At 39.2% G+C, this 25,225-nt stretch overlaps 1 protein-coding gene across 6 annotated transcripts in view; it reads right to left on the reverse strand.

Annotated features, from left to right (window-relative positions):
• MUSK (muscle associated receptor tyrosine kinase) overlaps positions 1 to 25,225 on the reverse strand; it is an 87,256-nt gene that overhangs the window by 14,362 nt on the left and 47,669 nt on the right. For 5 of the 6 annotated variants that reach the window (XM_035016090.1, XM_035016089.1, XM_035016088.1 and 2 more), the window contains 3 exons: positions 18,479 to 18,638; positions 8,817 to 8,823; positions 1,231 to 1,494 (listed from right to left, as the gene is read on the reverse strand). In XM_035016090.1, coding sequence (XP_034871981.1) covers positions 1,231 to 1,494; positions 8,817 to 8,823; positions 18,479 to 18,638 — 431 coding nt within the window. Of the gene's footprint in view, positions 1 to 1,230; positions 1,495 to 8,504; positions 8,562 to 8,816; positions 8,824 to 18,478; positions 18,639 to 25,225 lie in introns of all 6 variants that reach the window. The other variant, XM_035016085.1, reaches the window with a different exon arrangement.

The following is a 25,225-nucleotide window of genomic DNA, read 5'->3' on the forward strand; positions in this document are numbered from 1 at the left end:
ATTAACTATGCCATCCTAATAAATTTGAAGTCTCATTGAAAGGGATTTTTTTAATCTTAAAAAAAAAACAAAGTAAATTATTCTTAATCTTAAAAAGAACATCTGTGGCTCTTGCATGTAAACTGGCCTAGGACATACATGTTGGAAAGTTACTCATAAATTTATTTTGTGCTAGCAAAAAAAGATACAATTCAATTTTAATTCTGATTGTTCCTCAAGAGATACTTAGCTGTCATGTCTGATGAAAATATAACCTTCTTGGGTGAAGAAATAAGTTATATTCCTCTTAACAATTTCTCCAAACCCTCAAAATTTGCAGTGAGTTGAGGAATGGAGCATTCTGTTTTAATGACCTCATGGCCCTATGATTATGTCAATATTTCAGTATTTTCTGGTTTTATCAAAACAGAGGTGGAAATGTGTTGATAGTTTTCATGTGTTTTCTTCAGAAGAAAACAGTATCTGTCCAGTTTCTAACATATACCATGAGGACAGTTTATCCTTTAATCCTCTCTGTTTTGCAGATGAGGAAACTGAAGGTTAGCCAAGATTACACGTATCTAGCAAGCGGTACAAACAGTGTTTCACCTTTGTTCTGCTTGGCTCAAAAGCCAGTTTGAGTCCTGTCTTTCCTACGTAAGAAGTAAATAAAGGGAAGATAATTCTATCAAACATGGATTTATGAATTTCCATGTTTAAAGAGTACGGGGGTTTTAAAAGAAATAACTATTTATTACCCCCCCCCACCATGAGAAAGACTGTTAGTATTTAAATTAGAACATTGGGTGGAATGTATTTTAAAATAATATACATATTACAGAAAGTAGTATTCTGAAATGCTCACCAAGATCTCATATTCATTGGCCAATAGTGCTGAAACATTGGAAATGGACCTTTTTTCTTCTCTATTGTAGCTTACTAATGAGGTCCACGTTTGTGCTTTTTTTTTATTTCATAGAAAGCTGGAATATTTATGAATATGATAGTGTGAACAGTAACAAGTAGAATAGAGTATTATACCTCTTACGACATTTTCTAGGAGCTCAGAGCCCTTGTATTATAGGATGTCATCAGTGATTTACATGGTAGGAATTCTGTCCAATTAATTACTTTCTATTTTGGACAAAAGCCACCTTTTGCGTTTATCATAGCACATGACAGCTTCTTTTGAAATCTCTTCCTGTTTGCATCCAGCAGAATTTTCCCACTTCTTTCTTTTTTTTATTGTACCTGCAAATGGGTGTAGGAATAGGCACTAGCCCAGGGTTGCAGCCTTGGAAGATGTAGTTACACAGCAAAGCCTCAGCAGCTGGCCGGCAAAATGGGCTCACTGCTTTCAGTTCATTCCAGGCGGTATGAACCAGTAGTTCTTGGGCCTCCTCAGGGTCTGCATGGGAGTTGTTGAAGAAAACAAGAGCGTCTTTGGCCAGGACAGCATTACACACCTCCCCTCTGTACTGGGCGCAGTAGCCTTTGTTATCTTTCTGTAGTTTACTGAAAGAAGAAATGAACAATGTTCTCCATCACATGCTATGTCTTAGCATTCAGTCTGGGTTGGTTTTTTTTTTTTTTTTTAATTTTTTATTTCCACCTCTGCATCACAGCAATAGGAGAAGATTGTACTAGCAATTTGGCTGAAATGTTCTGTCTGAATACTGTCTCCCTTCCCAGCTATAATTCGATCACCTCCAGCTACTCCAGAGGGTTATTATGAGGATCATATGTGATAGTGGATGTGGAAAGCTTTGGGAACTATCAAGGACTGAATAGATTTGGGTAGTTTTACTATTTTACATTATAAATAGAATTTAACTACTCTTGGTTAAGGCACTTCATATGCTTCTTACAAATGGAGCTGATTTCAACAAGTAAAGTGCACCTAAAAAACATATACATCGTGACAATTAACAAATGATTGAACATAACAATTGTGGTGACCCAGCTTTTTGAGCATAGTTTATTTATGTGTTATGATAGTTAAGTCCCTGAATTTTATAGAACACATACATCTTTGTGACACCTCCTGTACCCAAATTCTCTCACTCACACACCTTCCCAGCATTTCATTAAAGACTAAAAGTCACTTAGGGAGGAGGAAGCTTGGGATCAGGCTCTCAAAGGAGCTAAGTAGATCTTCAGCTTTACTATTTTCTCATCACATGACTTGGGGAAAGTCATCTGGTCACTCAGAGCCCCAAGGGCCTAATCTGTTGAGTGATGTAAGCAATTATTCTGAACTCAGATCGTGTGTTAATGGGTAATACATGAGGAAAAGACCTAAATTGTATAGTGCTAGCACAAAAATAAGATTAAAAGCTTATCTGCTGTAACAACTGAAGAGAATGAGAGGGAGAATGAAAAATACTGCTGGTACTCTCTGCACATATCCACTGCCCCCTAACAGAATGCTGGGGATTATAGTAATAACTCCTATGCTCACCCGACAAATATTTATTGAGCACTTATTGTGTGTATACACTGTGACGGTCTCAACATATTCTTATGCCTTCCATCAGATCTCTCTTGTTAACAATGACAAAAAAAGTTGTATTCTTGGGGCGCCTGGGTGGCTCAGTTGGTTAAGCGTCTGCCTTCGGCTCAGGTCGTGATCCCAGGGTCCTGGGATCAAGTCCCGCATTGGGCTCCCTGCTCAGCGGGGAGCCTGCTTCTCCCTCTCCCACTCCCCCTGCTTGTGTTCCCTCTCTCGCTGTGTCTCTCTCTGTCAAATAAATAAATAAAATCTTTAAAAAAAAAAAAGAGTTGTATGCTCATTTAGATTTGTACAGTTGTTGGAATTTCACATTTCATTGTCTTTATATAAAGGATTTTAAGGTAAGAGAATTAAATTGGAATTTGTGAGAAAATTTTAAATTGTTAAGAGAACCCATTTGAATCCGAACAATTGATACCTGAATTAGAAACCATGGCTGACTATAGTGTTCAAATCTTTTTTTTTTTTAAAGATTTTATTTATTTATAGTGTTCAAATCTATTAAATGGCATACAGCTTATGTACCTTATCAGGTAAAACAATGAACTTTCAAGAAATACCATACTTTGAAATTATGTTTCATAATATAGAATCTTCCTCTAATGCAGACTAGCCTTTTACTAATTAGCCAACATGAATTTTATTTTATTTTATTTTTACTCTTTTTAATTTTTAAAAAAGATTTTATTTCTTTGTCAGAGCCCGAGCAGAGGGAGAAGCAGGCTCCCCGCTGAGCAGGGACCCCAGTGTGGGACCCGATCCCAGGATCCTGGATCATGACCTGAGCCGAAGGCGGATGCTTAACTGACTGAGCCACCCAGGTGTCCCTCCAATACGAATTTTATTACATTATCTGTAGTTTGTAGTTTGTTTTAGAAATGAAGGCCTCAAATAAGAAAACACGAAGCTGTCATGAAAACTTGGGCCAGGTAAGGTTGAGCAAAAACCCAGAGAAATAGCTTATGCCCCAGCCTCTTAGGGAAATCTGGTCTGCGATAACACTAAGAAAGTTCAAGAAAGGCAAGGATGCTGTACTTTAAGAAACTGAAGAATAATACCTAATAACCAGAAGTACTTCAAACTGGTTGATTAAATGGTCTCACATATTAATATAATATCTTGGTATAAAGGGGGGATAGATAAAACCAGGTGGGATTCTTTTCATTTAACATAAAAACTGCATCGTGTAAAAGTTAAATATTTCCCCGAGTGCCTCTGGACTGAGAGTTATTCATCCAGGTTCTGCTGTCCTGTGTTAACCATTGACTGACTATATTTTTCCATAAGTATTTTTTAAATTAAAAAACATTGATTTTTCCTTTAATAATACAAGCAAAAAAAAGAAAAACCCAGAAAAGGTACACAAAAGAAAAATTAGTAAAAATAGCTTCAAAAATAAGGATTATTGACAATTAATAATCAATCTATCTTTGTGTATGTCTGCTGCCTTTCTTAATAAATGCCCTAGAAAAATCTTTGGAACAACCTCTGTTGGCCTGATAGTACTGGGTCCTCATTTATTTAGTAGCTATATAATGTAAAAGAAGAAAGAAAAAAACAGGAAAAAGAATAGGTTTTGAATAGAAATGAGCTCTTGGTTTGTAATTTTGGTACTTCTTTCTGCCTTTGCATGCTGGGAAAAGACAAAATATAAAGTATATGGTTCTTATTAATTTTCTATGCCTCTGTGATGTTCCTAGGAGCATTAAAGACTTAGCCTTAGAAGTATATCTATGCTAAGATCAGCTCTACAAGGTAAAGGATATACAGGGCCAAGTACATATGTATTACATATACACACATATATAACATATATATATGCATACACATATACATATATAGAGACTGCCCAGTCACACTTTCAGAGTTTAAACAACTTCCTTTTCCTTTTCCTTTTCCTCTCCTCTTTTGCAGACTCATAAACCTCTAATTTTTCATAGTGATCAAATTTCAGAGGCAAGACATGGAGGCATATGGGGCCATCCTCATCCTCCTAACCCTATCACTTAAAAAATTTAAAAGAAGCTCACAGCAAAAACTGGGGGACAAGATGAATGCAAAGAACTGCCACTGGTGTCTTCTGCTATCTTTTGCAAGTAACTGTCCAACTGAAGTTGGGTTCCTCTGCTCACAGTTCTTGGAACTGGCAGTGGAGAAGTACCAGAAGCAGCTGGTCCTGCTGGTCCTTCGAACAGCAGGGCAGAGGTCACAGGGATCTGTTCACAGAACGCTGGTTATTTTGGAACGGTCTGCCGGACAAGCTCCAAAAATGCTAGTTCATATTGCACATGGAGCCAGTCCCTTTCTTGCCTCCTGACAAATGAAACCTGGCTGACCTTCCTTTCTGTAAAGTGTTTCTTTTTAGCAGCAACGGTGGATATATGATCTCAAGTCCCTCCTTAAAAGACAACTCTGCTTCGTCAAATTGAATATTTAAAGGATTCTCCCTACACTTTTTACTCTTACTTCTCTGTGCTTCAGCAGATATGAACCACATCCAGCAGAGCATTTTTCAATGTGATCTTGCAGTTTCTATGAGGGAGACCTCTATTCCCTTTGAACACATAGTACTTTGTCCAAGGGCATATCCAGACGACCAGCTGAGGCTGGTTTGGGTTAAAGCAACCCCACGCCTCCAGGGGAAACTCGCACAGCTTTTCCCACCCTCCTTAGGGGTGGCGCACCTGAGAACTCTACCTGTCCTCTGGCACAGTACTTGCTCCTTCTCCACGGTTTCGCTTTCCCTGGTTTCAGTCGCCCTGGGTCAGCCACAGTCCAGAGGCAGAGGCTCCTCCTCCTGACACACCGTGGGAAGGTCACAGGTAGCCTCCCACTAGCCTCCCACTGTTAATGACACCTGCATCACTCACCTCACTTTGTCTCATCTCGCAAGCATATTCTCATCTTGCATCATCACAGGAGGGGTGAGTACAGTATGGTATTTTGAGAGGCCACATTCACAACTTTTATTACAGTATATTGTTAGACTAGTTCTATTGTTTTATTACAGTTAATCTCTTCCTATGCCTCATTTATAAATTAAACTTTATAATAGCTATGTATATACAGGAAAAAACCATAAGTGTCTGTAGAGTTCCGTACTATGCATGGTTTCAGGCATCCACTGGGGGTCTTGGAACGTATCACCCGTGGATAAGGGGGGACTACTGTACAGACAGGTCTTTCCTTATATAGCAACTGCCTACAGCCACTCTGCTTTCCCAGCAAGTGTGATGACCAGGTTCTACACTGCCAATCCCCAAAGCAAACTGGAATTGTTTTTATTCTTCCATGCCTACTGTCTTTGCGTACGGTTCATTCCCTAAGGCTGGGGTCAGCAAATACAATCCACAAGTCAAGTTCCACCCTCTGCCTGTCGTTATACTGCCTGTGAGCTAAGAATGGTGTTTACATTTTTAAGCGGTTGAAAAAAATCAGAAGAAGTGAAAATTATATGAAATTCAAGCGTCGGTGTCCATAGTAATGCTTTAGTGGAACGGAGCCACGTTCAGCCATTTATGAATTGTCTGTGGCTGCTTTTGTGTGTAATAGCAGAGCTGAGCAGCTGCAATGGAGCCTGTATATGAAAAGCCAAATATATTTAATATCTGGCCCTTTATAGAAAAAGGGTTTCCAACCCCTGCTCTCAGACATAGATTGTCATTTATCTGAAATGCCAAACCCAGTGTCCTCAAGGACATGGTTGCCTCTGAAAAACACCTCTTGTAGTTCTTCTGACTAAAATCAGTACCTAGTTTTTGTGTAAAATAAAGATGTAAAAAATGATGATGTAAAGAAGAAAACATTTTTAATTTTAAAAAATTTGAAAATTATATCAGCCAAATACATAAACACTGTATATATTGTATATATTTGTACATATATCAGTTATAATCAGTATATACATGAGTATAATACATACAAGGTTATATATACTATAGTGTATATACATACTATATAGTTATATATACAGTATATTTAGAATTATTCTGTCAATGTACTTTTGTATCCTGCATTTTTATTTAGCATGATTATAAGCATTATTAATAATATAATTAATGATAATTAATATAATTGAACATTTGTCTGTGCTATTATATTTTTCAAAAGCATGGTTTTTAATCACACCAATTTCCCTTATTGGTAGATATTGACATTGCTCATAAATTTCGTTAATAAATATGGTGTTGTTTTCAATTTTGTTGTTCATACACTTATTATTTCCTTAACATAGATTATTAAAACTGGATTTAGCCAATCAGTAGATACAATGATCCTAAGGCTCCTAATAAAAACTGCCAAATGCTATTTAAGAGAGGTTATAGCAGTTTCGTCTCTACCAGCGGTTTGAGAGTGCTTGTGTTATCACAAGTGAAAAACTGTGTGGGTTTTTTTTAGTTTACTGACTACTAATGGGTTTTTGATTTCTCATTTGCATTTACTTGCATTCGAGTGATCTGTTTCTGACCTTGAGTCCTTGGACTTTGTCCATGCTTCCATTATTACGTTGTGTGTGTATATGTGCACCTAGTAAAATGTAAATTACTTAGGGGCAGTGAATACATACAAGTTAAAACAACTTTTCTGCTGGGGTGCCTGGGTGGCTCAGTCGGTTGAGTGGCTGCCTTCAGCTCGGGTCATGATCCCAGAGTCCTGGGATCGAGCCCCACATCGGGCTCCCTGCTCAGTGGAGAGCCTGCTTTTCCCTCTCCCTCTGCCTGCCTCTCTGCCTACTTGTGCTTTCTCTCTCTCTCTGTCAAATAAATAAATAAAATCTTAAAAAAAAACAAAACACAACTTTTCTGCTTTCCAATATAGTGCCAGAAATTTGCATTTACTTGCATTTGAGTGATCTGTTTCTGTCCTTGAGTCCTTGGACTTTGTCCATGCTTCCATTATTATGTTGTGTGTGTACATGTGCACCTAGTAAAATGTAAATTACTTGGGGGCAGTGAATACATACAAGTTAAAACAGCTTTTCTGCTTTCCAGTATAGTGCCAGAAATAGAGTGAGTGGTTTAAAAATGCATTGGAAGGACAGGAGTGCTGAATGGCATGTGAGGGAAAGATGGCATCTCTTTTCTTGGCGGCCTACATTTTAATTTAACTTTTACCACATTTAGGTTGTATATCTGTTCGGTAGATACTCAGTTTCACTGTAGAGTCCTTGAGGACAGGACTCTCTCTTGGAACTGTGATAAGTGGGGATGCCTGGGTGGCTCAGTCAGTTAAGCGTCTGCCTTCGGCTCAGGTCATGATCCCAGAGTCCTGGGATCCTGTCCCGCATCAAGCTCCCTGCTCAGCGGTAGTCTCCTTCTCCCTCTCCCCCTCCCCACTGCTTGTGCTCTCAATCTCTCACTCTCTCTCTCAAATAAATAAACTCTTAAAAAAAAAAAAAACTGTGGTAAGTGAATGAATGCATCAAAGCTGCATGAATTGGCACAATATTAAGAATTAACCAAATTTTCTTATGCAATGAATTACTTTATTCCATGGAATTAGACTCAGTGGTTGGAGTTCTAGGTCCCGCTCAGTTACTGTGCTATCTGGGTTAGTGCAGTAGTTATCAAATCTGAGTTTTTGAGTCTGTCTACCTGAGCTCAGATTGAGGTTTGATAGTTTGCAAGCTGTGTGGTCTGGGCAACTCCTAGTGCATCAGGTTCCTCATATTAAAAAATAGGGATGATAATAGGTCTTGCCCCATAAAGTCACTGAAATGTAAAAGTGAGAAAAATGGTGATCATAAATGTACCACAAACTTAGCTGCTATTGTCATTATTACTATTATTACCTAGTTAATCATTCTGAATCTCAGTTTCATTGCTTGTAAAATTAAGTAAAAACAGTTGTGACACTTCATAGGTTTTTTATGAAAGTCATTTTTACTGAAAATAAAATACTGTACATTGCAAAATGTTACATTACAATGTAACACTTTCTTATCTACAAGATAAAGTTATGAGGGAAAATTGGGTAGTCAGTTCTGGGTTCAATTTCCAAGCCTATCACTTACCCTTTGTGTAAGTCACTGGAACTCTCCATTTCAAAGAAAACTCTCTTAGTTTCTTTTCTGTACAATAGAGATAATAATAGTACCTGTTTCATATGGATGTCCTGAGGATAAATTTAAATAATGCAAGTACAGCTCTTAGCACAGTAAGTATTCAATAGATGTGACCTATCTTCATTATCATCTTGTAAGAGTATGAAAAGGATTAGAAATTAGAAAGTTTTTGAAAGATTACAGTACTCAGCAAATAGCAATAAAGGGCAGGTCAAACAAAAACCACCACAACAAAGCATTGATGTCACAGTGCTATCTTACCTCCATTCTGTTAACAGGAGAGGAAGTTCCCACAGGAAATCACATTAAAGGGGAAAAGAAAAAAAAGTTAGTACATTTTAATCTTCAGATTTGCAAGAGGTAGCTTTGATATCTCTACTTCTTAAGTTTCTGGAAAGTTCTCTCTGGTTAGGAGGCCAGACACTGCATTAACAGGCAGATTTGGAGGAGGTAAAGTTAAGAGAAAACTGAGAGTCTGCAGGAACTGTGTTCGTTTCAACCTGGGTCCATCACTGGCATCATCAGCCCAGGTAGTGTCAAAGCTCCAGATTCCCCTCCACTAGCCACCAAGGCACTTTGTAGCATGAAAACAAGCCTACAGATGAGAAACCAACCTATATAAAGCACCTACAGGACCCAAGCTACAAGACCATTCTGCCACTGTGCAGATAGAAAAGATGAAAGGAGGCATCGGGAGATTCTTCTAGAGAAAATGGTCTATAATTTGGAGGGGTAAAGGCAGGTTCTCATAGCAGCTGAGCAGAGAAACCTGTTGAAATACCCGGAGGCCAAGGTTATATATCTCAATTTAAGGTGTAAAAAGAGGGTTCAATACCATGAAGATGTGCCAATGCCAAAGAGAACCCAGCCATAGTATTTGGGAGGAGATAATAAGCTTAGATAGGCTTCTATTTCAAGGATGAGTAGGGAAAGAAAAATGAGACTCATTTAAGGGTGCCTGGATGTGTCCAGAATAGTAAGAGAATCAGAGGGCTTCCATGTGTTTCTGACAGAAATTCTTCCAGTTGCGTTTTCTTCTGGAGGGAGGGTGGGGAGCCAGGGAAGGGTCCAAGAACGTTGCAATTATAAACAAGTGCTTTGATCTCAAAACTAGATTTTTTTAAGATTCCAAAAATTGCCAACCATCCTCGATACGTGTAGTATCTTTACAATTATCTGGAAAAGCCAGTAAAACTCTGGCTGTCTTCTAAAACACACAGTAACTTTAATATGGGAAAGCTGCCTGATTGTAAAAAAGAATGCTTCCCTCTTCGGCTTCACTGCAGAACAGTTGATAGCAATTTAGGGTGGCTACTGGCTGTTACTCATTTATTCTTTTCCCTTTCGTTTCAAACAAAAACAAACACCTTTAATAAATTTGAAACCAGATAAAGCCACCATGAAACAGCCAGGGACAGCGTCTGTTTTGTTGGTAAGAGCACTCTACCTGTCCCGGCTGAAGCACTGGGTGGTAAAGCTGGTCGTGTGCTTCTGATGCATCCCCACGTGTTCTCAGAACTGGAAAGAGCATGTCAGGGACGAGGGAGTGTGACTATCAGACATGAGAGAGACCGTGAAACAGGGCAGTACGTTCAATTAGCTATGTCGATTGTGAAAATAGAATTCAAACTTCTGGTTTTTTTTTTTGTTGTTGTTTTTTGGTAGTAGTGTGAACTATCAATGCTTAAAATATGTGGTCCATTGGAGGGGTGGGGAACTCCAATACTACTACGTTAGATCCCTCTCTACGCCCATTTTTGGTTATGCTGCATATATTCATTTGAGTGTTAAATTTAGTGACCGGAAGCCCCAGATCCTGAGGTCAAAGAAGGAGCATTGTAGATGGTGGGAGTGTTGGTGGAATGACTGGCTTATGTTGGAGTATAGACTCATTCCTGTACTCTCCAACTGGATAAGAGTAGGTGGAACTCTGAACCTCAGTCTTCCAGGAAGGACCTATTAATGCCACTGAGAATGGGAAATGCAAACTTTTCCTCTGCTGCATCCCTTTGTCTTTTTTTTTTTTTTTTTTTTTGCTAGCTTTACTGAGATATAATTATAATGTTGTGTAAGTTTAAGGTATACACTTATATAATGCAAAATGATTACCGGCTTAGCATTAGCTAACACCTCCATCATGTCTCATAATTACCATTTCTTTTTTGTGGTGAGGACATTTAAGATCTATTCTCATAGCAACTTTCAAGTATATAATACAGTGTTATTAACTATAATTACCATATGGACAAAGATTCCCAGAACTTATTCATCTTATAACTGGAAGTTTGTGCCCTTTGACCAACATCTCTCCATTTCCTCCACCACGCAGCATGGGGTAACTACTGTCCTCTGTGTTTCTATGAGTTAGACTTTTTCAGATTCCACACATGAGTGGTATCATACATATCTGTCTTTGTCTGATTTATTTCACTTACCATAATGGCCTCAAGTTTCATCCATGTCACAAATGGCCAGATTTCCTTCTTCATCATTGTTGAATAATATCACATTGTATGTATATATGTATATGAGATGCTGTAAGATATACAGTGAGGTATTTTGTATATATCACATCTTCTTTATCCATTTGTTTGTTGACAGAAACTTAGGTTGTTTCCATATCTTGTAACTAGTATCTACTGTTTTGATATATTGTGAATAATGCTGCAACAAACATGAGGGTGCAGATACCTCTTCAATATCCTATTTTCATCTCCTTTGGATAAATATCCTGAAGTGGAATTGCTGGATCATATAGCATTTCTATTTTAATTTCTTAAGGACTCCATACTGTTTTCCACAGTGGCTGAACCAATTTACATTCCCACCAACAGTGTGCAAGGGTTTCCTTTTCTCCACATCCTTGCCAACGTTTATTAACTCTTGTCTTTTTTTTTTTTTTGATAGTCATCCAGTTATAAGGTAATATCTCATTGTGGTTTTGATTTGCATTTCTCTGATGATTAGTGATGTTGAGCACCTTTTCATGTACCTGTTGGCCATCTGTATGTCTTCCTTAGAAAAAAAATGTCTGTTCAGATCTTCTCTTCATTTTTTTTAAAAATTGGATTGTCTTTTTGCTTTTGAGTTATATGAGCTCTTTATGTACTTTGGATATTAGCCCCTTCTCAGGTATGCAATTTGAGAATATTTTCTCCCATTTCATAGGAAGCCTTTGCATTTTGTGGATGGTTTCCTTTGCTGGGCAGTAGCTTTTTAGTTTGATGTAATCCCATTTGTTTATTTTTGGTTTTGTGGCTTGTGCTTTTGGTGTCATATCCAAAAAAATCACCAAGACTGATGTCAAACTCATTGCTTATGTTTTCTTCTAGGAGTTTTATGGTTTCAGGTCTTATGTTTAGGACTTTAATCAATTTTGAGTTGCTTTTTGTGTATGGTGGAAGATAGGAGGAGTCCAGTTCTATTCTTTTGTATGGTTATCCAGTTTTTCCAGGACCATTTATTGAAAAGACTGTTCTTTCCCCATTGTGTATTCTTGGCTCCTTTGCTGTAAATTAATTGACCATATACATGTGAGTTTATTTCTAGGCTCTTCATTCAGTTCCATTGGTCTATAGTTTGTTTTTTTGATAATTCTATACTATTTTGATTCCTATAGCTTTGTAATATAGTTTGAAGTTAGGAAGTGTGATGCCTCCAGCTTTATTCTTCATTCTCAGGATTGCTTTGGTTGTTCACAATCTTTTATGCTTCCATACGAATTTTAGAATTGTTTGTTCTATTTCTGTGAAAAATGCCATGGGAATATTAATAGGTATTGCACTGAATCTGTAGCTTGCTTTGAGTGATATGGGAATTTTAACAGTATTAGTTCTTATCCATGAAACAGGATATCTTTTCATTTATTTGTGTCTTCGATTTTTTTTCATAAAATCTTTTAGTTTTCAACATACAGATCTTTTACCTTCTCAGTGAAACTTATTCCTCAGTATCTTATTGTTTTTGATGCTATTATAAATGGGATGATTTTCTTTGTTTCTTAGATGTTTTGTTGTTAGTGTATAAAAACACAACTGATTTCTATATGTTGATTTTGTATGCTGCAACTTTACTGGATTTGTTGATTAGTTCTAGTGGTTTTTTTGTAGAGTCCCTAGGATCTTCTATATATAAGATCATATCATCTGCAAACAGACAATTTTACTTCTTCCTTTTCAGTTTGGATGCCTTTTATTTCTTTTTATTGCCCAATTGCTCGGGCTAGGACTTCCAGTACTATGTTGAAGAGTAGTGGTGAGAGTGGGCACCCTTGTCTTGTTACTGATCTTAAAGGAAAAGTTTTCAGCCTTTCACCATTGAGTATGATGTTGGCTGTGGGTTTGTCATATATGGCCTTTACTGTGTTGAGGAATGTTCTTTCTATACCCAGTTTGTTGAACATTTTTTTTTTTAAGATTTTTTATTTATTTATCTGAGAGAGAGAATGGGAGACAGAGAGCATGAGAGGGGGAGGATCAGAGGGAGAAGCAGACTCCCTGCCGAGCAGGGAGCCCGATGCGGGACTCGATCCCGGGACTCCAGGATCATGACCTGAGCCGAAGGCAGTTGCTTAACCAACTGAGCCACCCAGGCGCCCCGAATATTTTTGTCATGAAAGGATATAGCATTTTTTCAAATGCTTTTTGGCATCTATTGAGATGATCATATGATTTTTATCTTTCATTCTATTGATGTGTTGTATCACCTTTATTTATTTGTGTATGTTGAACCATCCTTGCATCCCAGGGATCAATCCCACTTGATCATGATAAGTGCTCTTTTTAATATGATGTTGAATTTGGCTTGCTAATATTTTGTTGAGAATTTTTGCATCTGCATTCATCAGGGAAAGTGGTCTGTAGTTTTCTCTTCTTGTGATATCCTTATCTGGCTTTGGTATCAGGGTAATGCTGGCCTCATAAAATGAGTTTGGGAGTGTTCCCCCACTGTTCAATTTTTGGAAGAGTATGAGAAGAATTGGTGTTAATTCTTCTTTAAATGTTTGGTACAATTAGTACTGATGCCTATTTTGGTGGCATCTGGCTCTTCCAGAATTATGCTCATTACAGGGATCATGGGCTGTCTTGCTGGTCTCTGTCACAGAGCCTAGGGTTCTAATGACAAAGAGAAGGCACCTGGCCAAATACCCAGTATCCTGGTGATTTTAAATTGCAACTTGAACCTTTCAAGGTTGTGGCTGGAAGGAAATGCAACTTCCTGGTTCATAAGGAGAGGTTCCAAAATTTTCCTGACTCCTTTTGATGACTAACAGCAAATGTAAATGAGTCAGAAAGAAGTATATCACATTTCTCAAACAATGCATAAGGATTTGGGCATACACATGGAAGAGTTTTGGGAAAATGAAGGCTGATCTTTATTTTTTGTTTTCCTTCAAACACTAGAAATATCATTAGACCTAATCCTAAGCACTAGACCAGATTTTTCCATTTCCAGTTTTCCTGCTGGGATGAGTAAATAAACAGATGGAGTAGCTTCAAAGTGAAACACAGAGAATGTGACAAAGGAGGCTGTTGACTACAGAACACTAGGGGAGGATGGGGATGGCTGAAAGGAGAGAAAGGAGAGTTTGGGGTAAGGAAGCATTGCCAGAATGTCAAGAGGAGTCCCCATGTCTGACTCAAAACTCTGGACTTCTGAGGCCATCAGAGGCCAAAGGAGAGAGGGGCTGAAATTAAAATGGAGAAAGCAGATGCCATATCCAAGCCCTGGGAGGTCTCAGGAGCATAAGACCATGCTTCTTTAAAATGATTCTGAATTAAGTGGCTCCATGGATCTTGTTTTCACCAATGTGGCCTCACTTTCCTGGAATATTGCCTCAGGGAGCACCTCAGCATTGGGAGGCAATTTCCTCATTGATGGCACTGGAAACATTGTGAGGCATCTAGCAGATTTAATGGAAAAGAATGGGTCAAGGAGAGGAAGAGTAAATGGCAGATGTCTCATGGGGTTCAGAGGTCTTATTCCATTGCACTCATGAGACACCCTCATTAGATCTACTGGGGAAATTTTAGGAAAAGTAGGGGAGCTTCAGGCCTCAAAGTCTGTGAGATCCAACAGGAAAAACTGATCAGGGGATAAACAAAAGGATCCTGTAGCTTTTTATGAATTAGTTCCTTAAGGGAGTCTTTCTTCATTCATCTTAGTAACAATTTTTTCCATGTGCAGAAGGATTCACATTTATTGGTTCACATACAGCTCCTGACACTTGCTAAATATGTATTGCTGGGCCCACTGGCGAAAGTCAAGTTATTGCTGGTTCCAGCCTACATGACCATTGCCCTTACTGAGGTCACTGCTCTTCATCTGTATTCACCTTGCTGCTGCAGGAGATTTCAAGTCCTCTCTGCTGCTATATACCGGTTCTTGCATTACTTCTACCATCTTTTTCCCCATGCCAGTGCTACTGCTATTTTCCCCCAGGCTACCATTGCCTCACTCTGGTCTTTAAGAGTTGATGCCTAAGACCACTTCTCCCTCCATAGAAAGGCATGCCTTTCTATGCTGCTTGCCATAACTTAAGGTTCTTTCTACCACCAGAAGATACCATTACTTTTTTAGTATTACAGCCTCCACTGTTGGTATATTCCATTTATTAATGGAGTTAGATCAGCTAGGTCAGGGATGAAGGGGTGATGTTGCTGTATACGATATGGTGGCAGTCATGCTCTGTAGTCATTTCAGCGTCTTGAAGATCGTGTCCATGCAATGAATCTGCCTTGGTGTGATGTAAATATACCCATTATATTAGGTTCTCCTTCTTTATTGCCATAGCACTGACTTCACACTCATCTTTGTACTTAAGATGGTAGGCCCTCTGAGGGTTGCTGCACTAGACGGGGAGTCTCTCCCACTTGGTATGTTGTGTAAAGGAGGAAGGTAGAGGAAATAAGAATTCAGATATACATTTTATAGATTCCTTTCTCTGGACCAAAATCCTAGAGGAGAGGTATAAATTAAGGAAAAAGCCAAAGCAAAGGGACTTTTCTCTTCTTCTTATTTGGAACTCTAGACGCAAGGAACCTTATAGGCGTTCCTTACTCTGACATGGGATGGCCACATTAATATAAAAATGGTAGCATGACGTGGTTGGGTAGACAGCAGAACTGGGTCAATAGGTCAATAGGTCTGAATCTCTCTTGGATTTTGTATAACAAATGGATTATGCATAACATGAAAGTGATCCAGAAGTTACTTCAGGCCCCATGAGGGATAAGGAAGGAGCCGACTTGGAATTCAGCAGGCCTGCCTTCATAGGGAGAGACAGGGTGACTGAGTTGCAGAGGTTGCAAAGTAGACTCTAGAGAGGGCCTTGATGAAGGATGTGACCCAGATGGAGAGGACTGTGCTGTTACAGGACGAGCCTCAAAGGTGCTGAGCCAGCCAGGGGCATCCTCTGGGTCCTAACAAAGCCAAGAGATGAGATCACAAGTTCTCCAGCTGTAGACTTCACCAGAGAATGGGGTAGGGGTTTGTTCCAGAGGTCACCACTGCATGTATCCAAGTCCCTTTCCCCCTGCCATCTAGGGGAGAGGGGCGGAAGGGGAGGAAAAGCCCTGGCAGGGAATTAATACGTAAAGGACTGAATAATTACCTAAAATGAAATGCTCTTAAGATTCGCAACATTAATTTTTCTCTTTCACCCTGAGGAGCTGTAGGTTAAACTAGATTAAATCAGTTTATTTTCTTGGATTTGAGTATTCATATGTAAATGTTTTTCTCTCTCTCTACACACACACACACACACACGCACATTATCTAAATAGATGGAGGGAAGGATGGATAGATACTGTAAATAGGTATTTACTTATTTAACATTGGTCGCTGATCAGATATCAAATAAAACATAAGATAGTGAGACTAGAATAATTCCAGGTTATTCAAAGGCATTAAAAATTTTAATTTTTTTAAATCTTCTATTTTGTTTTATCTGTTATTATTTGTTCTAGACACCTTCCTCAAACTCTCATATCTACTACACTGCTACATTCTAGCACATTCAAATCCTATCCCCCCCTTTTTTTTAAGACAGAGAGGTAGAGGAAGGGCAGGGGGAGGAGGGAGAGAGAGAATCCCATAACCCTGAGATCATGACCTGAGCCAAAATCAAGAGTTGGACCCTTAACCAACAGAGCCACCCAGGCACCTCTCAAGTCCTATCGTTTCTATCCTGACAGGTCACCTGAATCTCTCCCCTTCTCTCTGGACCAGTTGCTGCACTTGTCGTTCAGACCTTCATTACTTTTCTAGACTCCTGGGATAGCCTCCTGACTGCATGCCATGCCTCCCAGTCTTTTACACCCAACATCTGCTAATTTGATAATGCATATATCTGACCATATCACTTCTCTCCTCTAAAATAATTAGATGACTTCCCACTGATTGAAGAATACATTCAACCTACTCAGGCTGTTCATAACCTGGCCAGAGCCCACATTTCAAACCTTTCTTCCCGTTCTCTATCTCACCATCATGTTTTCTCTATCGCCATCATGCTCTAAGCTTGCCAGCAGCTTGCTGTTTTCTTCGTCTGTGCTTCTGCAGTAGAACATAGTCTGTGCCATAATGTATATGGCTGGCTGACTTCCTTTCTAGATTGACAGTCCCTGGAAGGCAGGGACTCCATTGTTAATGATCTCATTTGTTACTTAAGTTTGCATCCTTTATTCTACCTAATGATGGCCTGAATCTAGTATTTAATAAATGCATGTAAGAGTCTTTTATCAACAACAAGGTACTATGTAAGCAATAATTGTTTTATTATTATTTGTTAAATTGAGTTGAATTCACTTTTAGAATTCTCACCATTCTCTAGGAGAAATGATTTCCCATCAGTGGAAATTCTAGAATAATTGATATGATATCTCAAGGTACTATAAGTAGATAGATCCCTGGAGAAGCAGGTTGAAGGAATCCTTAGTTTTAGAATCTTCTCCTTCCTTCAAAGGCATGCTTTAGAAGGCCAGCCTTGTCCAGTGCTCCCTATGTATTTCTCTGTGGTCTCTATTCATCTCATATTAAAATCACAAACATTACTAGGAATTTCCCCATCATGGAAGATCAAAGAAGTGGCATGGTAATAAGACATAGCAGGATCTGGGGAGCTGGCCCTGGGCACAGGTTCTACCAGCGCTTGCCTCACATGTGAGCCAAGCATCTCTGCTGACCCTTGGGCAGTAGACATATTATGAGTATAGCATACCTGGCATTTCCTGATACAGGGATTATTTCCATCTCTAGGAATTCCACAAATGTTCTCAGAAGGCTTTGGGGCATTTACATTTTAAAAATAAACCTTTACAACTCAACACAAATATCCTAGAAATCCGTATGTCAGCTCTTTTCCTTGAAAACACCTGTAAGTCCTGCTATCGCTTTCCTGAAACAGGAAAGGGAAAGACCACAAAGTAGATCAAATACTCATAAGTAAAAATGCCCTCAAGAAAGAGCCATGCAGAAATTGGCACAACCATGTTAAGTGTCTGCCAAGTTACTCTTTGAGAGCCCTGGAAAGTGTGATTAGCCCCATGAAAGAAAAAAAGAGGAGGAGGAAAGAGAGAGAGGAAGGAAAGGAAAGAAATGGAAAAAGAGAAGAAAAGGAAGAAAGGAAGGAGGAAGGTTAAAAAAGAGGAAGAAAGGGAGGGAGAGAAAAGAAATAGAAATGAACTTCTAGAAGCTGTTACCCATCATGGGGACAGGTATTGGAGGATTTCGTTTTTGAGGCAATAAATCACCCAAGATCAGTTATCTAGATCAACCTCTGGTGTGTCCTCAAGGAGGAAGAAATCACCCAAAGGGGACTGGAGTAAGAAATAAAAGAAAAAAGATTTTCCCCCAAATGAGATGTGGCATAGTGCCAACTCTCCCCTCTCCTGGAACAATGCGGTTGTGAAAATCCATCCTACCTGCTATGCTGATGGTGGCTGCAGCCTTTGCAGTGCTGAATTTATCTCCATGCTTATTAGTAGCTATGCATGTGAAGAGTCCTGGCTTAGTGATAAACAGCTGCAATCTTGAGTCAATCACTCGGTCTTTCACACTTTCTTGAATGGACCCAGAAGAAACCTGGTGGAGTCAAGGAAAAAAAACGGATAGATTTAGGTCAAGGATTTCTGAATATGCTGTATCAGTTGACTTGAAAGAAAAAGTATCAAAATTATGGTCAAAGGGCATGTGGTAGATTGCAAAAATAGTCAAAACCTTTTCCTTCCTTATGCCCATGACCTTGCAATGAAGCTTTGTAGCTCTTCCCCCAAGAGGTAGCATCTCTCTCTATGCTTTGAATCTAAACTGGCCTTGTACTTGTTTTAGAAAATCAGAAACAGACTCGTGAAAGTCTTGCACATTGTGGCTTACTTTTTTGTTGCTCTTGGAACCTGTGACCTCCTGTGACCAACCCAGAGCTAGCCTGCTGGAGGAGGAGGCATGCATGGCCCAGTTAGCCCCACTGCCCCAGCTGGGAGCCAAGAACAGCTGCCAGATAGACAAGTGAGGCCATTCTAGATCGACTAGCCCCCAGTCAGTGTGCCAATCACAGGAACTAGATCAGCCAAGATCACGAAATCATGGCCCAAATCAGCAAAACCACCCAGACAACCCACAGACTTGTGAGCATTACGAAATGGTTAACTCCTGTTCAGTTCCCCACAAATGCACACCAGATGGATGGACGGTTATGAAGAAAAATGGTTATAAAGCCAATTCTGTTTCTGAGGCATAACATAGATCATGCCATACCATTTAAATCAGAAAATCAAATGTCCTTGAAGAGCCAGGATATCAATGCAATATTAGCACCCAACTGGCAGGTTAATTTATGTGTTAGTCATCATCCTTTCAGCTCTGTGGGAAAGACAGCTGCCCAGCACTTTCTATGAGGTTGCAGAGTTAGAATTCGTACTCTGGTTATGATAATTATTCTTTAATTGTCACTGTATGAGGAGAAAATGCCAATTTGAGGGAAATTTGAATGGAATGACAACCAGGGAATCAGGCCATGATTCACCTTGACCTTATCTCGGAGGAGTGGCCTTGAAGGATCTCTCTCTGTCCCATGGTAGGGAACGAGACTGGGAATAAGAAATTTGGAGCTGGTTATTTTGTTCTTTTGCCTGTTTTCACAGTTAGACTAACAAGGGGAGGGGAAGCCCTGGGGTTAAACCAGCTTGCTTCTTTCTGCTGCCAGGTGGCTGGCTGGTCTTGGATCCAAGCACTCTCTGTAGCTATTAAGCAGGGAAGTTTGTCTGTCTTTTTATTCCTTCCCTGTACTACTAGTTTCAATCCTTATGATAAAAACTTCATGTAAGCATCAATTTAAGTCAGATAAAGTATTATGGTGGTTTCCCCAGATAAACAGCTTGGACTTTGTGAGAAATTGACAAGGCAGAGAGAAAAATTTCTTCAAGAGACATACACTCAGTTGGGAATTCAGATAGGATTCGTCATTATTGTATTTATCAGAAGCACATCCTCTTATGGATTTGAATCTCCAAGTGAGATAGTAAAGATGGAACATTTTGAAATACAATTTGGTCTCTCCTGAATTTTAGTAACAAAGCAACCATGGAGAAAAAAGCTAAAGGCCTCAAACTTCTATGCTCAGTCAACATGATGTATGCTATTGGGATATTTCATTTATAAATATAATCCCTTTCCAGTTTATAGAAGTGAAATCTATAGAACAATTACCTTCCCCCTTTGCAAGGTTAATCCCACCTTCAGGAAGTAGGTCAGCGTAATGCCTAGGACACAACTGGGGAATGAGTCATCCCCCAAGGTTGACTAAACTAGCACTATTTTCATTTTCACACCTAAGAAAGTCATTCCTACACTCCTCTTCAAGGTCACCGAGAACATTCTTGGTAGGGAAGAGGATGAGTTTTAGACTGGCTGACCTCTCTTCTGGACTTCATCAAGGTATTGAAATAGTTCAGTGAAGACACCAACAAGTTACAAGACTCATTGCTTGATTATGATGTGGCTCCTGGATGCTTTTCCTCCTGTTTCCAGAGGCCTTGCTTGATTCAGTTTGTGACTCATGCACAGCAGGCCTTGTTAGTCATAGTTTGAATTTGTTTTTCTTTCTTTATGGATCATCCTGACCAACAGTTTAGTATTTTTTGATGACCTAAAAATAAAAACAATCCTTTGCCCTCCGTTTTGATCTTTTTGCCCCTCAGGTTCAGATTATTACTGAGTTTTGACCAAGGTATGCCTAGGCAAAACCGAGTACTTAATTGAGGTGACTGTATCTGGTATTTATAGTAAGTATGTTATTTTCTGCAAGTCACGCAGCCATACTGACCTGAAGGAGCTGGATAAACAGCTCTCTGCTCTGTATGTAGGTTCTCTTTCTGAGAGAGTGACCTCAAAAAGAGGCAGTCAAATAGGAAACTCTATCATAAATAGGCATACTTATTTACACTTGAGATAATGTGTATAAAAGCTTTTTTGAAAGTGGCAAACTAGTATTGACCTGTAGAATAGTTTTATGTATCATTAGTACATTAATAATGCTGGTTTGAGAGAATCTGATCACAGTTATGGATAATCTTGTAACTTCATCATGACTTGACGTTGGCATAGAAAGACCTCTGATGGCTTTGTGTTACACATAGTTCCAGCTTGCTGAGAATACCTGGAGCTGTAGGGTATGGCCCAGAAGCGTCCATGTTTAGGGAGATACAATAATGTCTGTCAATTCATCATAGAAAAAGGGATAACAGACTGAGAAAATTTTCCATACTGTTTCTGATCAACATCACCATAAATCTTGACCTCTTTCAGTCTGACGGCTGCAATATTCCACATAATATTTTCCAGCTGATATATGTAATTATTTTAATTTACACAGTAAGATGACTCCAAAGCTTATGTACTCTGAACCAAAAATACTATCTTTTAAAAATATGGGTAAAATAAAGGTGAGCCTCCCTTTGAGAAAATTCAAAAGCACAATCTTTAACATAGATAATTTGGTTATTTACTTTTATAAAGTTCTTTTAACAAATTAAAATGATTCAACTTTTAAAATATTTTAGAAACTATAATTGGAAAAACAAGAGAGACATGTAATTTTTCTACATTTTTTATTTGAATACCAAAATAATGGAGATATTATCAGTATAACTTGAAATAAATCTGGTTATCAAAATACAAGTTTATTTTCTTTTAGAAGAGTAAGCTCTGTTCTAGCCACGTGAAACTACTACTACCAATGTTGTAAAACAAAAGGAATATCACTACTCACTCTGAAGTTCACCTAAGACTACAAATTTTCATGAAAAATGAATGACATTTCTGTAGGAAGGAAACAAAATAATTCTTGATCACTTTGGGGCACGTGGCTAGCATTTCTCTTATTCTAACTGCTTGGGGTTTTAGGTTGTTGATGTGTTCACAGAGGCAGGGAGGAAAGGAGCCTTCACATCCTTTAGAGTACCCATTATTCTTAGTAGTGCATTAGTGGAGAGCCACAGTTCAAACTCTGTTTTATTCTGTGCCAGTTAGCTCCCAGCTCTGCATTCATGTTTGTTCAGTCCACCCAAAATAACACCAGGACTGTGGGCTCTTCCCTGTTCTCAGGAGACTTCTGGTTTGCTGCTTGTACAGTAAATGTCCATGATTGCCTCAATTTCCTGTGATTTGTGTCAGCACGAGCAACATCATCTTGGTTTCTAGTTGGACGTGGGTAGTATCCCCACGACCGAAAGTTGGCTCTAAGAAGAACCCTCTCCCTGACCATGAGAACCGCAGATGTACTTTTGCTTTCTTCCTGGAAGAAAGCTACTCTTAGTTCGTTTTATTCCTGTCTTAGAATCTGAGGCAATGGGTCTATTTTGCTTCCTGCTTTTTGTGAATTACATCTTGAATGATTAATTTGGGGTCTCAATAAGACTGAAACTAATTCGAACCATCTGACTTTTTTATTACTCCCGAACTCCAACAGAGACTAATCCTATATCTTCTAGTTCTAAACTCATATGAGCCTTTGAAAACACTGATATATATATTTTTTAAAGCATGTGTCTTTCCATTTTCTTTATTCCTGTTTTCACAGAGGAAGTCAAATCAGTAGAGTCCTATCAGTCCACCAGCTTTCTTAGGACATATCTTTACACTACCTTGAGAGGCCAAAGACGACAACAGCAGCTTCCACAGAAGAGCCACAAAACAGACTGCCAAATAAGATTTGAATTTTAAAAGATATTTAAAGGTTAATTAGCTTAAAGAACAGGAACTACAGGTTTCTTGACTGTAACTTAACAACATGGGAGACCCGTACCCCTGATGTCATATTAGGGATGGTTTTCTCTAGCCACCTGACACCTCTGTCATTACAAACATGGGAAAATCAGTGTCTCAGAGGCAAGTGGACTTCCCTACAATGACCATTCGCTGAAGAGGGCCATTTCCAACTTAGGTCTGCTAATGCTTCACCTATTCTTATTTGTCGTCCCTCAAGCAGCAAGCTCATAAAGCAACATTATTTTGTTTACAGACTCTATTTTGAAGAGATGCATGGTAGGCACTTAGACAAGATAAATTAGTTTTAAACACAAATTATGAGAGAATAGTTTTGTTCAATTATCAGAAAAGAAAAAACCCTTTAGCACAAACAATAGTGAAAACAAAAATAATAAATGAGTTTAAGCCCTAAAGAGGCTGCTATTGCAGGATGACACTCTTCATTAGTTGAGGTAGCCTTAGAATTTGGCATCTTTTTCCTGGTATACAGCATCCACCAGATTTTCACACAGGCACGTGCTTTGTTTCCCACACACTTCCCTTCCCGTGTCTAGTGTCCTATTGTGTTTTCCCTTCCTCACCTTCTTTTCCTCTCTTTCTTTTTTTCTCATTTTGAGCACTCCTTTTACTTTAAAATGCTGCTGTTAATATATTGTAATACGACAACAGACGGACACTGCAACCAAGATCCTAAAAAGTTGAAGAGAGACTATCCTGAAGGATATGAAAAATGCAAATAGCCGAGAACCCCTTAGATAACTCATCAAGGTTTGAGTTGTTTAGCTGTAGTGAGAACCATCCTCACCCCACCCAAGGGACTGGTTAAAAAGCATCCCATCTCCTTAAGGTATGAAAGAGGGTCTTCAAAAGGACCACCTGGAGGTTTGGCATATGTCCCCTGCTATGTAGTAAAGGGTTAACTGTAAAGTGGACTTGAGGTGCTCACACTCTGCACATTTGAAAGAAAGGACTGGCCTTTGACTTGCTTCTAAGAGATAACCTCTCATCCCTTGGAAAATCCTACCTCATAAGAGTGTCTTTGTATATCTGAGACCATGAGCCATGCCAGATAGTTTATGTTACAGTGCAAATTATGGTGAATAGCTCTTTTTGTTCAGCAGGGACTCTAGGCTATACTGTATCAGTTTGACCTTTGGAAAGGTTGGAGACTAGCTAAGGTCATTCGTGTGAACCCTCCATGCTTTTGTAATTGACCCTCAGGAAAAACCCTGGACACCATGGCTAGGTAAGCTTCCTTGGTACAAGACGTTGTGCATGTTGCCATCATTGCTGGGAGAATTAAGTGCTCTCCATGGGACTCCACAGGGAGAGAACAGCTGATTACCCACTACTGAGTTTAGTCTGTATCCTTTCACTGTAATAAACTATAGCCATAAGGATAATGGCTTTCCTGAGTTCTGCGAGTCCTTCTAGTGAATCATCAAACTTGAGGGTGGTCTTGGGGACCCTGATACACCTGCAGTTTGTTGACACAGCAGAGATGCATTTGACACCCACCTGTAAAATCTGAAGGGAGAGCAGGCTGCATAGTAGCTCCAATGGAAGAAGCAAAGAAGGGGGTAGCTCTTTTCAGTGGTCTGGATCTAAGAGTTTGTGGATATACAGGTTCTATAGAAGATCTGGTTTGGAGTTATTTTGTCTTCGCCAAAGATCTCTTTGGGGCATTGATGGGACCCCACAGAAAGACTTCCTATCAACTAACAAATTGGGGGCTAAGAGGGAGATGGCTGCTCTGAGGAAAAATGAGGCATTGGGGTTCATCTTGAATATCCCTTGATTTCTCAAGAATCATGAATGTGTCCATGATGGAAAGAGTTGTTTTAAATACTTTTCAGGCACCATGATGGAAAGCCAACCTAAAAGAGTGTCAGTTAAATTAGAACTTTTCCACTTCAATTACTGCTCCTCCCTTCTTCCAACCCCAAACCTGTAGGAGTCTTAAATAGCAGTTAGGAAGTAGGGGAAGAGTGAATGAGTGTGAGAGAAGAAGCTAACTGCAGGACTGTTGTGGAAGGCAGGTGGCATGCATGCAGTTGTCTTAAGAAAGGTAGGCTGGCTCCATCTAGAGTGTTCAAGTGTGGTGAGTTCGAGCCCCACATTGGGTGGAGAGATTACTTAAAAATAAAATCTTAAAAAAAAAAAGGTTGCATCTGTGAATTGCAGTTGGAAACTTTGGTTATTACTTAGGGCTAGGCAGTCAGAATTACTAAATTGGGATGGTGTTTGTGATGTAAAATCACCTAAAAGAACTAGAAAAGTCACAGAGCCTGCTTGGGGTAGGCCTCAATGGTGAGAAAAGAACCCACCCTGCTGAAGAGACTTAAAAGAAACAGAAGATATTAAATGAGGTTGTAGTACATTGCAAGCCATGCTCAGCACCCGAA

The sequence above is a fragment of the Mirounga leonina genome, unplaced genomic scaffold (genome assembly GCF_011800145.1).
Source record: "Mirounga leonina isolate KUSES-001 unplaced genomic scaffold, KU_Mleo_1.0 Mir_170, whole genome shotgun sequence".
Lineage (NCBI taxonomy): Eukaryota > Metazoa > Chordata > Mammalia > Carnivora > Phocidae > Mirounga > Mirounga leonina.